Source organism: Pseudopipra pipra, chromosome 5 (assembly GCF_036250125.1).
Source record: "Pseudopipra pipra isolate bDixPip1 chromosome 5, bDixPip1.hap1, whole genome shotgun sequence".
NCBI lineage: Eukaryota > Metazoa > Chordata > Aves > Passeriformes > Pipridae > Pseudopipra > Pseudopipra pipra.
This window is the reverse complement of record NC_087553.1, coordinates 55,706,009-55,724,333: the sequence shown is the minus strand read 5'-3', so window position 1 is coordinate 55,724,333 and position 18,325 is coordinate 55,706,009. Positions and strand designations below refer to the sequence as shown.

General features: G+C 39.0%; 1 protein-coding gene across 5 annotated transcripts in view; it reads left to right on the top strand.

Annotated features, from left to right (window-relative positions):
- Positions 1–16,251, top strand: part of TRABD (TraB domain containing) — a 32,780-nt gene extending 16,529 nt beyond the window's left edge. For 4 of the 5 annotated variants that reach the window (XM_064656195.1, XM_064656196.1, XM_064656198.1 and 1 more), the window contains 7 exons: positions 61–227; positions 1,045–1,185; positions 6,183–6,293; positions 7,686–7,825; positions 9,566–9,738; positions 10,554–10,665; positions 11,759–16,251. In XM_064656195.1, coding sequence (XP_064512265.1) covers positions 61–227; positions 1,045–1,185; positions 6,183–6,293; positions 7,686–7,825; positions 9,566–9,738; positions 10,554–10,665; positions 11,759–11,933 — 1,019 coding nt within the window. In that variant the 3' untranslated portion in view covers positions 11,934–16,251. The remainder of the gene's footprint in view (positions 1–60; positions 228–1,044; positions 1,186–6,182; positions 6,294–7,685; positions 7,826–9,565; positions 9,739–10,553; positions 10,666–11,758) is intronic. The other variant, XR_010430883.1, reaches the window with a different exon arrangement.
- Positions 16,252–18,325: the final 2,074 nt, after the last annotated feature.

Here is an 18,325-nt window from a genome sequence, read left to right as displayed (position 1 = left end):
TTTACTTACCTGCACTTTATATCATGTGAGCTTTTCTTTTGTTTTTCTATACACTTATAGCTGATGCAGATGCATTTAAAATTCTCCTGGAGATGAAGTTGAAGAAGAGACAGAAAAAGCCTGCTTTACCAAACACTGTGACTGAGCTTGACACTGAGGATGGTTCTAAAGTGTATGTGGTTGGAACAGCTCACTTCAGTGACAGCAGCAAAAAGGATGTAGTAAAGGTAAATGCTAAGTGTGAGCCCTTCAGCAGCATGTTTATAATGTTGTCAACTTAGCATTAAGTAGAATAAAGTCTAGCTCTCTGACTTGGTTCTGTGCTGTAACCTTCAGGTTCTGTTTTTTCTAGTTGACTGTTGAAAGGCTAATAGCACTGTGGGATGAGAGGCAGACATGTTATAGTAATAATTTTTGATGCAATACATTGCTCTCCCATCTCAAATATTTTTATTTGTCCTTAAAAAAAAAAAGCCGATACAGTGTCAGTGTTGCAAGTTGAAATCTCACTAGTGAAACTTACGTCACCTGTATAATACTTGGCTGTAAAACCATGCTGTCCCAAACTTGGATCCAGTCTCAAGAATGGTGCAAGTAGGAACAGTTTCATACTGTACCTCATGTGAAATCTGCAGTTTAGAGTGGCTTTATTATCCAGGAGCTAGAGGGGGAGAAATCTTGTGCCAGAATCATCAACCATGGTTCTTACTCAGATTGCAAATAATCACAGAATATGGTCAAATTAATTTTGTGAATGTGAAAAGTTTAACATTAAGTGTTTCTTTCCTGCTCTCCTCCCCAGCACAATGTGTTCTTCATCTTCCTGTCCCACAGCATCCAGGAACTAAGGCAGTTTGCTTCCTTAATATTTTTCTCAATACATAGCTATTTGGAGAAGTCTTATTTACTATTCCACTGTTTTTTTAATTGAAAATGATTGTTGGAATGTGCTTTTTAAGTCGCTTTTCTCTTTAAAGTATTGATATTGGCTGCATTTCTGTTTATTCCTTTCTAAAGCAGTGTAAATAAATTCTTTTTTTTCAGACAATACAAGAAGTGCAGCCTGATGTAGTTGTGGTGGAACTATGCCAGTACAGAGTTTCTATGTTAAAGATGGATGAAAAGACATTACTAAAAGAAGCCAAAGAAATAAATTTGGAAAAACTTCAACAAGCTATAAAGCAGGTATGATTCCTACAGTGAAAATTAAAGGTTTATGTTAAGAGCAATTTGTCAAGTTGCAACCAAAGCCACTGTTCCCACCAGCTGGGAACCTAATATTGTCGACCTAAGCGAGAATAGTGTTACAGTGGCAAAGTTAGGTTTGGGTATTTTCTTTTTTCCAAGCATCAAGGACTTTGTTTCACAACATTATTTTGGCAGGTTGTTTCACAGGATCATTTGGGCAGTTGTTGACCTTGGCAGAGATCCTACTGTATTTAACAGCTGCTCCATTTGCAGGACACAAGTTTAACTTTGCAATTATTATTCCTGCAATCTGCATCTATATCACATCTATTTAAGGAGCACTTAATTTTGGTATTGTCTGTTTAGCTGCATTCCTTCTTCATCCTAGTGTGTTGCTCTTTAATTCCTATCCACTTGTCTTTTGAGTAGCTTCTAATTGACAGTAGATCCTGAGGGAGGTTTTTGAAAAATCTAGGCTGAAAAGTGTGGGATTCTATTCAAATTGTAACTACCCTGGCAGCTTGACATTGACATGTCTGGCGTGTATTTGCAGAACAAGTGTTGTCCTGTGTTTTTTCACTTTCACTCACTTAGCTTGTATTTAAATTAATTTTAAGTTAGGCTCAGTGAAACAGCACAAAGTTGACTTAAGAATGACAGGACACTTGAGTCCGGTTGGATGAAGAAATTCATAGATTGTTATTTTGGGTGTGAGGTAATTGTATATTGGAATTGTTTTATTGGTGTAATTGGGGAATTTCCAGGACTGCACCCCCAATAGAAATATAATCTGCAGAAGCACTTGCAGTGGCTTGGGGCTGGTTATGTGTGTGTGCACACGGTGTTTCAGAGCAGGCTTTCTGACTCAGAGTTAGGCAATAATGCATTGTTCCTGTTTTCTTTATTTATGCCCTATCAAAGGAAAGAACATTGTAAAACACTTGCATATTGCATGAATTGCTGCATCTATCTGTTATTTTAGGTAAGGTGGATTATTCTGATGCATGTAGCCAAAAAATGCATGTTCACAACCACCAGAGAAGCATAGCTGAGGATCTTCTGACCTTGTAAACAGGCACAGAAGTTGTTTTTTTTAATGTCAAAGCTAAATGCAACAATTCTTGCTGTGCTTCTCTGTTAAGAAGAAAAGGACAATGAAAATAAAACACCAGACTTTTTTTTTCTCCGTGATGTAAATTCGTGCTGGCAGCTTTGTAATTACCTCTTCCTACCAGCTCTTGAAGTGATCTTGTGTGCAGACAGTAGGAAATACAGACTCTGTTTGCTTCAAAGCCAAACGACAATACAAGGATCCTTCCTATTGTTACAGCTCAGTCTTAGTTTCCTTTGTCACCGGGGTTAATGCAAATAATAAAAATTGGACATTGGGCCTTTTAGAGAACATATTTCTCTATTGATAGTCTCAATTAAAAAAAAACACCCAACCTTTTCCCTTTGATTCACTAGCAGCATGGGTTATATAGGGAAAACCAGGAAGAACAGTCCAACTGTCTCATGCAAAAGACTTTGTTTTTCTCTAATAAGAATCAAAACAGTTGGTAAGTTGCTTAGTTATGCTTTAGTTGCCTCCTCACCTTGAAATGTGCATTCATTCAGGCCCAAAAGCTGCACTGAAAGTCAAAATGGCTGCAACTTTCATCCTGAGTTAGGGAATTAGGAAAAAAAACTAAACAGTCTTTTTGTAATCACTTACATAAATATGAAGCAGCAAAATTGCATTTTGTTGCTTTTAACTGAAGATGGAAACTGAGCAGAATGTTAACATGAAGCAAAGATACTTGCAATGGATCATTGGCATCCACAGTTTATCAAGCTATTGCTGCTGGTTAAAACCAGATTTCCTTTAGGCCCTCCTTGAATTTCAAAACCGTTGCAGTTGTTTGCAGAGAACTACCCGTTTGCTTTCCATTAAGCAAAGCAACACCGTTCAAACTGGTATTTGGCTCAAATGTGGATAACTTGAAGTTGCACAGTAACACTTGACTTGAACCTAACTAGTAAGACAGGTTTTGTCTTATCTTCTCCCCTGGCTTCCTGGTTCCGCTATCCTTTCTGTGTCCGTACAGTGGCCCTGTGTTAGTCTGAACAGGGCTTGTTTTTCAGCTGCATCATCTCCCTGTGGTTTAAGGTTGCTAGTCCTGGCACAGAGGAGGAGTTGAGAAACCTTGTTCTGGGGCAGAAGAGAAAGTGAGCTAGTGACAGCAGAATCTTAGCTTAACCTTTTCTTTTTGTCTGAAGTTACCTTGTGGAGCAATATATTGTAATGTTGGTTCTCATAATGCTTCTGGCTAGTGAAAAAAGCTCTTGTTTTGCACTTTGTTATATAGACCTCCATATTTAGGTAACCCACAGTATTGTCCTGTTAAATAAAATAGATATAATATGAATTGGTAGGTGATGGGAACATCCATATGGACAGGAGCAGACTGCTTTTCACTTGCTACCTTCACTTATGTTTTAAAGTCTAACCTCCATTGCACTTGCAGCAATAGGAAAACAAGTTCCAGGCTCAGAGTGTCCAGGCTGTTATGGCTTCTTCCGTGGGAATTAGAGGTTTTAAAAGAATTGTGGATGAAAGTATGGATGGTTTGTTTCTGCAGTTGGTGCTGGATCTGTGACTTGTTATGTGGTCAGAGAGTACCTCCAAGGCCCCCTCCATAGGCTGCATTCCCATACATAGTATAAGCGTTCCTGTGCTGAATCCAGTGGAAGATTTATGTTCTTCAGAAGCCCTCTGGCAGCTGCCAATAGCGGATGTGTGGGGAAGGCCTTGAAACCTGCAGTGGTACTTTGCCTGGATATTCCTCCCTCTTCCTGTCCTTTTCACTGTCTCCACGCTAGTCATGGTGTCCAGCAGTGTATCTTCCTCAGTCATCTTTTCGCAAGCCTCATGAGTATTTAATGTGTTTAATCTCTTCTCATATGTTTTGTCTTTCTCTGCACATTTTCTAGTTGAAGTATCTTGCTTTCAAGACAGGAGTCTGCCCAGAGTTGTATAGCAGCACATTCACGTTTCCATAATGTTCCTTTCCTGATAATCCCTCTTCTTGTTTTCTGACTGCTATTGAACATTGGGCTGATAAAACTGGTGTTTTGCTTTCTCTTTCCTGTGTGTGCTAATAGCTTTGCATCCTTCTGCCTGTGCAGTTAAATTTCTGTATACTTGTGCATTGCTTTGTGTTTATGGCTGTTGCATCTCACCTACAAAATTATCGCCATCCACTCAGGATTTAATTTTCTTTTGTGTTCAACTTTCCTTTATCTGATACTGAATAATCTGGTATTGGTAATAACCTCCTTTACTGTTTTGCTCTCATCATTTTTTGTACATTTTGCTCTTTATCCCCCAGCAGTACCTGGCTGGCCAGTTATTGCTGGTTGCTGCTACATATGGCTGCTTGTCACCTTTTATCTCCTTGATGCTAAACAAATACAGCAGGCACTGAGTTTCATGCAGGTTAAGAGCACAGACAACTCAGACACACTTCATAGATGCATCCCTCTGTTAGCCAGTAGAATGAATCTTCTGTCACAGTGTAAAAATGCAACTTCAGGTGCACCAGTCCTGAAGGGGAAATCAGCCAGTAAATAACCTGAGGCTGCATTATCCTTTTTTTTTTTTTTTTTTTTTTTTTTTTTTTTTTTTTTTTTTTTTGTGGACATCTTCTCTGAACTTCTGAAAACCCTTGTTCCCCAGGCACTTTTAGCTCGATCTCAGGGATACTGAAAACTTTTTCTCACTGCCTTCTTTCTTCCTCAGCTCCCCCCAGGAGTCCAGCACCCGACTTTCTGCCATGGTTGCTAGTTTGTGGTATGATAAAGCAGATAATCAGTTGTCTTTGAAAATAGCCCCTCTCTTTTCCAGTTCTGGTCCTCAGTGACTCAAGTCCATTTAACTGCAGAAACTGCCTACAGCCTTTGGAGCGGTCACACAAGCATTAAATCTGGCATGGGGTGGGTCATTTGAGCAAGGAATGAAGACCAGGACCTTTCTCTGATAAGGTCCAGCAGCTACATTAACTCAGGCTGTCCTGTGCAGCCTCATCTTCAGTTGTGTGAAGCTGGTGATGTCACAGGAAATAAACCTTCGCTGAGAGAAGGGGCAGTGCCCCTTTTGGTAGCATTATGGGCTGATGCCAAATTGGAGGAGGTGTGTAACCAAGGTGCAGGTTACATTTTGGGACTCATCCACTGAGTTTTAGGATTGAGTTGAGGACACCCAGAGCTGGACAGAAGGGACATCTCTGAATGGATGTTTTTTCATTCTTTTTGTTAAAAGGTCAGGGAAGAAAAATTTTGCATAAGCATACATAGGAGAATTTTTTTTCTTTTTAAAAATAATAGTTTTAATTTTAAGTCTCTGTTCGAAAAAGTAGTAGAGAACCTTCAATCTGTTTGTGGGAGTTAGTCATACTCAGAACTGTGAGGTCTCTTCTAAGGTCTTATATGCCAAAGTCATGCACTGCAATTTCTTGTACAATGCTAGATTCTCTGTTTCTGCATCTGTTAACCTAACCAGTCCTCATCTAGTGTTTTCCAGGATTATGGATGTGTCTGTGATTAGCCCACTGGATATTCACTTCAGTATCTTGTATGACGTGGTGTTCACTGTGCATTCAATGGAATATACTCTTGTGATCCCTTTATTTTTTTGTATCCAGAAAAGTTATTCAGATAGTTTCTTCAAGCAGGCAGAGTAAATATAGACTGAATTAAGTCTGGCTGTCCTCCTTTCTTTTCTTCACTCTGCCATACATTTTTGTTGAAGGTGAGAATACTTTGGCTGCACAGTGAGGTAACTGATAAAAACTGAAATATGAACTGAATTGATCAGTGAATTGGCTCCAAAGGTAGCTTCAGTGCTGCTTCTTCATAAAAATAATTTTTTTTTTTCATTACTGTGAATAGTGCATTCTTAGAAATCCACACAGCTTATTGATTTATTTTTTTTGTTTTTCTTCCTCTTCTGCCAGAACGGAGTCATGTCTGGATTGATGCAAATGCTGCTTCTGAAGGTTTCTGCTCACATCACAGAACAGCTGGGAATGGCCCCAGGAGGAGAATTCAGGGAGGCTTTCAAAGAGGTGTGAACTTGAAATGGCTTTTCTGAGGTCAGATTACTGGCCTTTTGCTCCCAGAGTTGAACTAAATAAAATCATTTTGTCACTAACTTGAAAGAGCACTCTGGCCATAGCTCTGCTGAAGCCAATGAAATAGTAAGAATCATTTTCAGCTTCAAAGTGTACTCAAAGGTACAAAAGTTTGTAGCCATAAGTGGTATGAAAGCAACTCCAAAAAGGCTTCAAACAATAAGGGTTTTTCTTGATGATATTTCTGATGACACTTGTTTTCATTAATAATTTAGTTCCCTTAAAGTAATTGTTTTTGAATTCTGAGTATTGATCGTGGTCCCACTGTTGGTGGTGTCAGGATTTCAGGCTGTGAAAACCAGCTCTAAAGTATTAATGAGATCTAACACATTAATCCGGAAAGATTGGGGAAGTGAAATATCTGACTGGTCTGTTACTCCTGTCTGGTCTTCTAACGTTCCCTTTGGTACTACTGCCATCTGTGATACATGGAATTAAATAGTAGCTATGTATCACGCTAATCTTTTTTTTTTTTTTTTTTTGTCTGGGAGCACTGGGACACTATTTTCCATGTACATATCCACCTTGCAGAATGCATCTTGCTGGTTTTAGGGAAATTATGTATTAATAAGGAAATCTGAGATAACATTGCCAATAAAGAATCTGTAATAATTTAGTGTATTTATCCTTAATAAAAAGAAAACTTTTTCAAGGTGTATTTTCTGGAGCATTCTAGACCAGAATGAAACATTTTAAGTGGGAAAGAAGAAAAAAGTAGCTCTGTCCTATTCTAAAGTGATTGCTTGAAATTTTTAAACAACTGTGCATAGGAAATAATTTTCTAGAAAGTCTGTGCTACACTAAAATTTGTCAGTATGAGCTACAGCCAAGTCTTGGCTCACGTTATCTCGTGGTATCTGGTATCAGTTCTTGTTTCATAACCTCCTTCTTGAATATATTTCACCATGACAAACTGAAAAATTAATGATCCCGACAAATCCTAGGTAAAAGTGAAATGATTGCAGTTGTTTCACCTCAACTTTATTCAGACCCAGATAGATATTAAGCCCCATTACTCACCTTACGTAGTAGTAAGCAGAAGCTTTCTGCTTCAGTAAAATTAACCTAAAGAGTGTGGCATTACAACTTAATGTTTTAACTGTAATACCTACTACACTGTGTAGCTGATTTATTCCTTTATGAAGTAGTATTTTGTAAATTTTATTTACTGCAAAGCCAAAATATTTTTTTATGTTGAAGTATGACACTACTTGCTCTTTTTCAAGGTACCTTGTATAACACAATAAAACATTAACATTCCATTAATAAGGATGTACTGTGCTGCAGTATGAAACGCTGACTAGTGATTTGTATCTTCTCTTTCAGGCCAGTAAAGTACCCTTCTGTAAATTCCATCTTGGTGACCGACCCATCCCTGTTACATTTAAGAGAGCAATTGCTGCACTTTCCTTCTGGCAAAAAGTCAAGCTTGGTTGGGGCCTTTGCTTCTTGTCTGACCCAATCAGGTATGAATAAGCATCCCATGTGTTTGTCAGGGTGAGTTGTTCAGGTCCTCAGTTTGACTTTAGTATAAGGGTACACAGCCTGATGCAATAAAATTTGAAGTTAGCAAGAAGGATAAATATACAAACTACCCTGCAATAACAGGTATTTTTGAAAAGAAAGCTTCTTTCCTGATCTTGTTCCAGCTCTTTCTTTAATTGTTGTTTGATGCCTTACTTCCCGATGAAGCAAAAGATTTGGTGCTGGAGAGTTCCTGGTGAACTTACAAAAAACTTCTTAAAATTCTTGGTCCCTGAATCTCAGGGCCTCTCTCATACCCTGTGACTGGAACTCTGCACAGCTCATGCAGTGATATATGGCATTTTTTTACAGGCTTTTAAAGTTGGACCAGGATTCAAACTGTATTTGTGTCAATCAGACCTGTTTTGCAGTTTTAGCATTTACTTAATTGTGATTTCCAGTAAATACTTGCTGTTACATTAATCTGTAAAATGAGTTTGACCCTCTTTCAAGCCATTAACTATAGTTCATGCACGAATTAAGTTTTCTTACTACCTTTCACTTTCTTACTACTACTGGTCTAATACCAGCATGAGACTGTTTCCAAGCTTTTGGGGGACATCAGAGGATATATTCCTGCGCATTTTCTCCCATTCTTCATCCATCCTAAGAACATTTTGGTTTTCAACTGCAGTATTAAGATAATTATGGTATATACATTCCAGCTTCCCACTGAAACTTGGCCGTAACATCTCAGTTGTTGTCATACAATTGATTTTTAAACATAACATGTGGATAGAGGTTGAAAAGGAAAGGTATTTATAATTGGGAAATCATTGGGGAGGGTGTGGTGGGGGGAGGAATACTGTGCACCCAGCCATCCACATGAGATTCTATGGAAAATGGAGTAATAATTCAACATGATGTTTCTGTGATCTGTTGGAAGCTAGCAGTGCATTTCTGCTTTCAGTTCCTCTGTTGACATTTGTAATGTCCTTTTCATCTTGGAAACTAAAGGAAGCGTATTTGACATAATTCTTCAGTAGACATGCAAAACCAGATAATTCTGTTGCTGCAAGCTATGGCTGTACCACAGCTGTGGGTGCAAGCAGAAGGGTTTACAGCACCTACGAAAATTAGAAAAGCTCCTTACATTTACTCCTGCAGTTCTTACTTTTCATTTCCTGCCCATTTTCTATTCTGTTCTGGGAATTGACTTAAAACTTTGACTTCTCTGCTGAAGACCTGTGATTGACACTAGGAATCTGCACATATCTTTCCATCCCCTCAGACTGTGCCTTATGGTGTGCTTTTTTTGTTCCTTAAGTAGAGCCTCTGTGTGTTCAGTGATCTGCTTCCTCAGGAGTGCTCTCTGTTGGCTCTTCTAAGCTTTTAACACAGACTGAAAGTGGGCACCATAAGTGTTGCGTTTGAAGCCCTAGTGGTCTTGCTGAGTTGTCAGCTTTTAAAGTGGGAAGGGGAAAAAATCCAGTTGAACTGGCTAAAGGCAAGTGACCTTTCTTCTTTCCCTTTGCCTCACTGTAGAGGCATTGTTAGGTATCCAGTTTTACAGGTTTATGGAGATTGTTTCCCTTTTGGAAAGGATAACGGAGGTAGGAGAACTGTAGAACATGTGTTTAGGTAAATAATGTGTATAATGCCCAATTGTTTTTATTCATTGATTTGTCTGTGTTGGCCTCTAAAAACATAACAGATACTGAGAAAACTTACCTTTCTTTCAGTAAAGATGATGTGGAGAAATGCAAACAGAAGGATTTACTGGAGCAGATGATGGCAGAAATGATTGGAGAATTCCCTGATCTTCATCGAACGATTGTCTCAGAACGAGATATTTACTTGACATACATGCTGAAGCAAGCAGCAAAGCAGATAGAACTACCTCGAGCTTCAGAAAGTAATTGTTTTAAAACAGATATCATAACCAGCAAGGTGTTCTCTGTGTACTGGTCCAAAGTTCAGTTCTCAGGAAATCTGGGATGTTCTATTCATGAATGCCACACGTCACATAAGATACAGTGCTTAAAAAAATTAAAAATGGATGTTAATCTCTTCAGTTGATACCACATAGAGCAGGAACAATATTTTGATCTCCACTGGGTGTTGTGAAATTTGGATGGTAGCTGGGAGGTGAGGGTGAGAGTTGGCACATGTTGCAGTGGTCTAAGGATGACTGGTCAACTGCTGCATGTCAATGGTCTGGGTTTTGCAGTTGCTGAGGCCAGGTCTGTAACAGTAAACTTCACAGACTCGAGCATTGTTCTCAGATTGTTAGCCCAGGTGTTGTCACAGTTTGGGTATGTGCCAGCTGCCACTGTCCAAAGTGGTGGGAGAAAGCTCTCTGTTCAGTAGACAGCAAAGACCAGGGCTGTTCCTGATAAGCAGTAAAGAAACATGACCTACCCAGAGAAAGAAAGAAATTAATTTACCTTGCATCTGCTGAGCCTTTCACCCTGAGGCTGGAGTATGAGCACCAACCATGTCTGTTTACAAAACAAGTGATTCTTGAAAATCTAAAAACTGTGCTGCTTTTTTCAGACTTCCAGTGAAAGAGGCAGTAGGTGAGATGAGTATGTAACAGGGTTTCAATATCTGGTCATAAGAGTCCTCGTCTCCTGGAAAAATGAATTTTGTATTCTCACACATTGCTATTTATTTCTGGCTTGAATTCTTTTATGAGTGTGCTCCCTTTTCTCCACCTGTCTTTCTCAGATGAGCCTAGAAGGTATATCCCAGCTGTTGTAGTTGGTGTTGTTGGCATGGGTCATGTACCTGGAATTGAGAAGAACTGGAATTCTGACTTAAAGATCCAGGAAATAATGAGGTAACAGTCGTCCTTTCCTACATGTTGATGTAACTGCTTCTCTTGCTAAAAACCAGTAGTAACTAGTTTCTTTGGAGGTTTTTTGGTTGGTTGTCATGGCTTGAAGAAACATCACTGCCGTCATCTCTACCCTGTCAGCTCACTGACTTGCTGTGCAGTGCTTGCACATTGTGCTTACAGCAAAGAAAAATATCAAAGGAAAAAAGTAAATAGTTGAATATGGAGGGAAGTAGAGATGAGAATGTCCTTATCTAGAAAGAAAATTAATTGGTCCTCATTAAAGTCTTTTAAAATGAGAATTCAAATTGGGGCTGTAGAAGATGGTGAAAACAAAACCAGGCTTCCAGTCTACCTTAGGTAAATATAAACTATTGGATTTAAAGCTTTAGTTGTGTCAGGACACTGCTGGCTCTTGCAAGCTTTGTGTCACAGTTGCTTGTAGCCTATTCTTAACTGTATATGTAAGCAATGACTTGTTTTAATGTGTATATCTAAATATGGGCTGATTTAAGCCATGTATCTGGTGAACTCTTGCTCCGGATACCTATTAAAATAGATGTATGTGCTTTTTAAAAGACAGAATTGAAGAACAAAAATGTTCAGAGTGCGTGTCCTATAGAGCCGCAAAGGTCAGGACTTCAGAAATACAGAAGGTATTATAATATGACCTGGTAGTATTGGTCTGTGGTGCTTTAGGGTAATAGAGCCTTTCAAATATTGACACTTTACCTTATCACATGTGTTTACTGTGTTTATGTAACCAACTCAACCTTCTCTTCAGTCTGTGAAAATCAGAAAAAACAGTGACCTGCCTAGATGGTGTATTTAGGTGTCTAAAATATGATTTAGAGAGACTAGCCATTAAGAGTGGCATCATACATAAATAGAAAAGGCTTTAATATTGTTGTTATTTAATTTGTAGGTAGCCCTTGAACATGAAAGAATACACAGTTAATGCATGATGCATCTGTTACCTGAAAATTTCCTGCACTATAAGGGGGAAAGGGAGAGAAAAGATCCTTTTTTTGGTTGGAAAATGCCTGCTCTTAGCAGCCATGCAAATATTAATATTGTTTTTTATCTTTTGTTTCAGTGTGCCTCCTCCATCAACTTCAAGTAAGATTTTCAAATTTGTCTTAAAAGCAACAGTTTTTGGACTGCTGGGATATGGCTGCTACCGAATAGGTCACAGGACAGTTCAGTTTGTTCTCTCGATGCCAGCAGCACAGAGCTATCTTCAGAGGCTGACAGAGGTGCCTCAGCATTGAACATCCAGTGGAGGCACTGTGTGAAGAAAGGGGCTGAAAAAAGGGTGATAGAGGCAACTCGTGAACTGGACTGAAAGAAGATGAGGATTTCAGTCAGAGCTGATTGATGCTGAGCAATGTCAATCACTATATAGTAAAAGATTTGATACTAAAGTCACACCAGCTATGACCTAATTAATAGTTTTGATTCCTGGTAAGTGTTGCATGAAACCAGATGATTCCAGATTGAGCTAAAAGAAATGTGTATGCAGATATATATATTATATATGCATACTGTATATATGATATATATATTACTGATGATGTAGTACAGGCAGCTTAAAGAGTGTGTGTTCATGACTTCTTTTCCAGAGGAACAGAACAACACCAAGTAATCTAATCGGCTGCATCTCTGCCGAAGTTCAGGGACACTTGTCTTGAGTGATTCTTTGCTTTTATTTTCTTAGGTATAATAATACCAAGTGGTTGTTTCTGGTGCCAGACACTTTTAAACATAATTTAAAAGGACATCTTCTCAATGTGTGTTTTATACATAAAACATTTAGGCTTTTTTTTTAAATTCAAGAGCTTTCCAGGAATTTCAGAGTTGTACAGGCTGTCATACGTACACTGCTCAAATTTTTTACAAGCCTTATTGAAGAACAGGAACGTTGCCTTTAGATTGCATCCCTCATTACCATCATCAGTTGAATTGTCTTTCTTCTGCATAGAGAAGGAATAGCCAACCCATCAGAATGCAATGTGGTTTGTGTCAGATGTTTACAGGACACTCTGTTCCTTTAGATTAGCTTATTTAAACTGTATTATTTAGCCATATCCTGCTGGATTCAGTATTGTAAATTTAAGAGGCTAGAACTACTGTACAATTTACTTTTGTTTCTCAGACCTTTCATATTTGGGTAAGAAGTCTGGAATTGATAGTACCTGCCCCTCATTTTTGATACATGAAAATATTTTATTTATCAATGTAATTTCTCGGTGGATGAATATTTTAATCTATTTAATAGGAAAGCAATGTTCAATTTAGTTTTTCAAACTAGCTGTAGCATTTGATTTGTATTACCTGCTATTTATACATAGAATTATGGGTACTGCTGTTATTTTCTTTGTTAATTATCCAGAACAGTCATCCATCATCAATCTATTTCTTTCTTTTTTTTTTTTTTAAATTCTAGTTTAATATTTTATAGGAATTTTTTTGTACCCTCTTTTTATACAGGATTGTCAGTGATTGTAAAGTGCCCTCTGCAATCAGCTAGTCCCAGTTCAACAATACAGATAATTTTGACATATCAAAGTTTTAACCTGATGTATTTGAATGGAAGTCCCATTTGCTTCTCAGGCTCATATACAGTTGCTTAAAGTGAGGTTTTTATCTGTATTAATTTCTTTTGGGAATGAAAGATGGGAACCACTGTGTGAGGCAGGAGGAGGAAAAGGTGATGTGTTTTGTGTTTCTTTGTTGTTTTCAGTTGGCTCAATAAAATCAACAAACCACTTTCAGTGGGATGTATTTCCAAAGCCTTGTGTTGGAAATGGTCTTGTACAGTCTTTTGTTTGCTGAAAGTATGTACCTGTATCTTCTGTGCAGTGTTGTCTTTTTTAAGCTTTTAAAATTAACTTAAGAGTCTGATGCTCCTCTCTGATGGCATTGACTTTGCTGGGAGCTGGTCTGTCCATGCAACCTGATGCTTTTCTGCCTTGACACTTTGAAAATTTTATGAGGTCCAGTGCAGCAAATTATTAAAGTGCATGTTTATCTTTACACTTACTGAATCTAACTCGATCCCGCAGAGCTTTTAAGATGATGCTAGGTGCTTTTCTGGGCCTTACAGTTGTGTGAGGAATAAACCTTTGCAAATGAGAATGACAGCAATTCATGCAATTCATGGTTCTTGGACACAAAATGTAAATGATAATACAGAATACAGTGGGGGCAGGTCCTTTTATTTTCTATCTTATCAGTGCTTAAGAAACCACCAGCCGTTTTTCGCAAGAGGAAAAGCAGCATTTGTAAACAATTTATAGAAGAGTGACTGCCTGAATTTTGATTCCTGTTTTTAAAAAACATTTAATGTATTGTTTATAATGAAGCAGTCCTATTTGAATAATTCTATTATATTTTATGTACATTTTTAAAAGAAGAAAGCAAAAGCTTAAGCTTACTCTTCTCCTGGCTTTACTGACTTACGAAAATGTTGTTCTGTTGGTTGTTCTTTTGAGAATATTTAGCTGGTAGAATTCAATATATTGATGTTTTTGCTTTAAGTTATCTACAGATTTTTAAAGTATCTGCAGATATTTTAAAAGTTCTGTAGATCTTTGATATCTGTGCTCAGGTACTTTTACAAGAAGGAAAACAAATCTAAGGTAAATTTTAGATAGGAGCCTTAAACTTGGGTGGGACTAATGCTAAATGATTGTCATGGAGCATTCTTGCAGATGTAATGTTTTATGCTTTTTAGCCAGAAGTGATTACCATCTAAGTTGTCTGTTTGTTATTCAGTTATTCTTTCCAGTCAGTACCTTTAGTCTATTGTTTTAGTTTTTTTTCTTTACAAAGCGTATCAGCAGATTCTTCAAGGAACCTGTTTGTGCATGGAGAATTTGCAATTTATCTTCCCACTGTTGCAAATTGGCAGATCATATGCATGCACTGTTTACTCAGTGGCACTGGAAAGTGATGAATTTGCAGAACTAACAATTCTATGAATCCATACACAAATTCTCGATGTTGTATATTCAATGTGTTGTACCATTTATATAACATAATCAGTGGTTTAGGTCCATTCTCTTCTGTTCTAGTCAGTCCTTTCAGTGTTGACAGCATCCTGTAAAATTTAAATATATGTTGAATTGTCCCAGCCCCGCCTCAACCTTATGAAGCCATATTGTATTTTTTTGGTGACATGTACATCTGTTTTATGCATTTGTACATGTGATGTAAATTTGAAGTATTTTTAACAATGTGTGCCTTTACTCTAAAGTGATTTAAAGTAAACAGCAGTATGTTCTATTATATAAAAAAATAAAATATTTTAACCACCATTTCTGTTGAAGGCATTTGTTTTACTTATTAACCAGTATTTTTACTGAGAGCAAACACTGATTAGCTAGAGCTAGTACAGGTTAATTTCACTAACACATTTTTCTGAAAAACATTAGTTGAACTAATTAACTCCTGCTGAGGGGCATCTGAGTGTAATGCTGAAGTAGGGGAACTAGTTTCCTACCTACCACATACAATGGGTTAAGAGAAGAAAGAATAGTTTCCCTCCCCTACTGAACACGCAGGGAGACTTGACTGCTCAATGTGAGTACTTAAATTCAGAGTCCAGAATTAATCACAGTGAGTTGATTTTGTTGTTATTGCTTTTCTTTTAATGTCTCCAGTGCTCAGTCATGCAAGGAGATGTTGGCCTTAGTCCCAGTCCAGTAAAGAGCTCCAACATTGGCCTGACATCAGGCACAGTCACATGTGCTTAAAGTGCTGTTCTCCACGTGGGAATTAAAGACTCTTTAAGTGCAAAAGATGTTGAATGAGTGGCAAAGAGTTTAACCTTTCAAATTGAGCCAGGTAAATCAATATGACCACTTTTTAAAAAAATGTATTAATACAAAGACCCTGTATTCATACTGAAAGTATATGATAAACTGTATTCCATACAGATAATGCATCATCTGAATAGCCCCCTGATTGTACCCTTTGTCAGTCAGTGGTCCGCACTTCTTTGATTGTTTGTATGTAAAGCAAAGTGCAGCCCCGTTTTCCTTGATCAGGCAAAGCTCCCTTTGGTTGCACTTGGAGCTGCATCTGCAAAGAAGTACTGGGTAAGCCATTCAGGTGGAAAGAACAACTTTAAATCCTGCAGTCAGCTGCTGTTCCTGGGACTGACGGACGACAGGCTGCACGGCACCTCTGCTCTCGAGCAGTGCTGGGTCCGGCAGCCTCAGTTTGCCACCTGAGGTGGAAGGCAGCTGCCTGCTTTCAGAGTATCACTCACCAGCCTTACAGGCACACTGCTGGCCCAGGTCATGTTTGAGGTGTCTTTTCTATACCAAATACTGAACAAAATTTAAAAATTGACCTTCTGAGGTGGATTACAGTTTCTGGGATTCCCACTGGAAGCTGTATTTTTGTGTGTATTGTCAAACATCTAAAAGGCACTGAGAAATAAGTTATCTCCAAGTGCCAGGCAGTGGGAACTACACATGGAAAAGAAACGGCACATTATCACTTGTGTAACTCTTAAGATACTTATGTACATATTTCCCTGTTTCTTTTTACAGCTGAAATAAACTTTAATTTTAGACTCGAGTGTTTTGAGACTGACATTATTGTAAGATATGTGGACTTTTAAATATTTGCAGAAGGGTCTGACTGATGGACAGACTTCAGTGTGGTGCTGAGCCCTTGCAGTTGGCTGTGGAAATGCACATGGAAGACATCAAGCACAGGACAAAAGTAGCTCCAAAGATACAAAGCTGAAATGGTCTACTGCCTGTTCAGGTAAAAAATGCACCAGCTGTGTGTGTCCCCACAGCAGCAGGTCTTATGTGTCAGTTTGTACGTGAGGAGACACCAGGACTAGCAGAAGCAGCTGTCCAAAGAACCTGGCAGGGGGATGTCTCAATATCCCTTCTCTTGTCACTTGCCTTCTGCCTGCTGTAGAAGGAAGCTTTCTATCTCTACTCTGAGGAGGCAGCAGCAGCAAAGGTGGGGGCTACCTTTACCCTCAGTCCCTGTAGGGAAAAGTGGGGAGGTGCGGGGTGTTTGTGCACTGTTCCATCACAAGATCTTGTCCTTTGGGTCCTGACACTTGGCCTGGCTCTGACTCCTTGGTAGCTCCCTGCTGGGGATGGCTGTGCTGCAAAGTGAGGAAATGCTTTTGCTGGATGCTTTGTCAGTTTGTGTAGTACTACACAGGAAAGCTTTAGTGGTGTTAGTTTGGTGGGGTAAGATGCAAACAGCCACTTTAACACTCACTTTATCCAAGATACTTGGTACTGATGTATCATGACTGATGCAAGAGGGAAAGTGGGAAGGATCAGACTTCCTGCGGCTTCAAGAGGTTGTGTCTCCTCCCAGCTAAGTGACATTCTTTCAGTGGTAAGATGGCCCTGCTTTAGGCTACAGAGATGATTCACAAACTGAACAAAGTAATGAAGAGTGGTACTTGATTACAGTGTGGTGGTTATTAATGTGATGTGTCTCTGCAGTGACTAAACTGCACATCTGCCTTCTCCAGGGCCAGCAGGAGGGTTTGTTCCATCCCTGGAGTTGTGTGTGGGCAAGGCTGGCAAGACTACTCAGGGCTTCACCTTTGTGCAAGTGCAGCAGGGTTCTGGGTGTGCACCACCTGCCACTGAGCATCTTCTCTCCACCTCCCTGCTGCCATCCCCCTGTTGTCTCTCACCTCATGATTACAGCCTGAGTTCTTTGGAGCTGAGACACACTGTTGCATTTAGCTGGAAAGCACAGGTAATAGTAATGATTTGATGCCATCTACTGACTGCATATGGTTTACCCAGTATGTCCAGTTTTAAGTGGAGGCAGCTAATGGACTCTGAGGCTATTCTAGAGAAGAAGGTAAGTGTGCACACTTGGAGAGGTTTAGTCTTGACTCACCATTGTGGTACCTGCTATTAACTGAAATGACACAAAACAGGAACATCCTGAATAAGTATGACTTGTGGTATGCATTCATTTATCTTTTTTTCTTTTTGTGATTGTATTGATGCTTGAGAGGCAGATTCTTGATGAATCAGCAATACCATTTTAACCTTCCCTTAAAAAAAAAAGTATCTCCCATAATTATATTGATTCGAGGGTACTTCATGGAAAAGAAAGAATTACACTGCTAATTACACCATCATTTTACTCTTTTAAGAATCATGGGTTTAACGTTACTTAAATTGTTCTGAATTTTTTAATTTACCCCATTTCAAGGACAGACTTAATTTGCCCATCATGTAAGACCCAACACCTCAGCAGACCATTACTCTCATTCTTCTAAAAATTTTAACATATTTTTGTTTGTTGCACTGAGTGACTGCTGCTCTTCCAAGGCAACTGGAGGCTGTGGGCATCTTACCCAAAACCACATCTACCATGACCACCCTGGCAGGCTGTTGGTGCTGCTCTTTAATGTTGGGCAAAGTGGAAGGACTTGGGGAACCCATAGCAGCCTTGATGGTTTATCGTGGTTATCAGCAGTTTCTGCTTGGCCACTACATACATGGATTTCTGCCTCTCTGACTGTGCACAGGCAGGCCAATAATGGTGTTCCTGGGCAAGTGATGGTCAGACCTGGTTCTGGGCCTGTTAGTACAGGATTAAGTGCTCCCTGGGACGCTCAGGCCTGTTAGAGGAAGGCTCGTGGCAAGCAGCA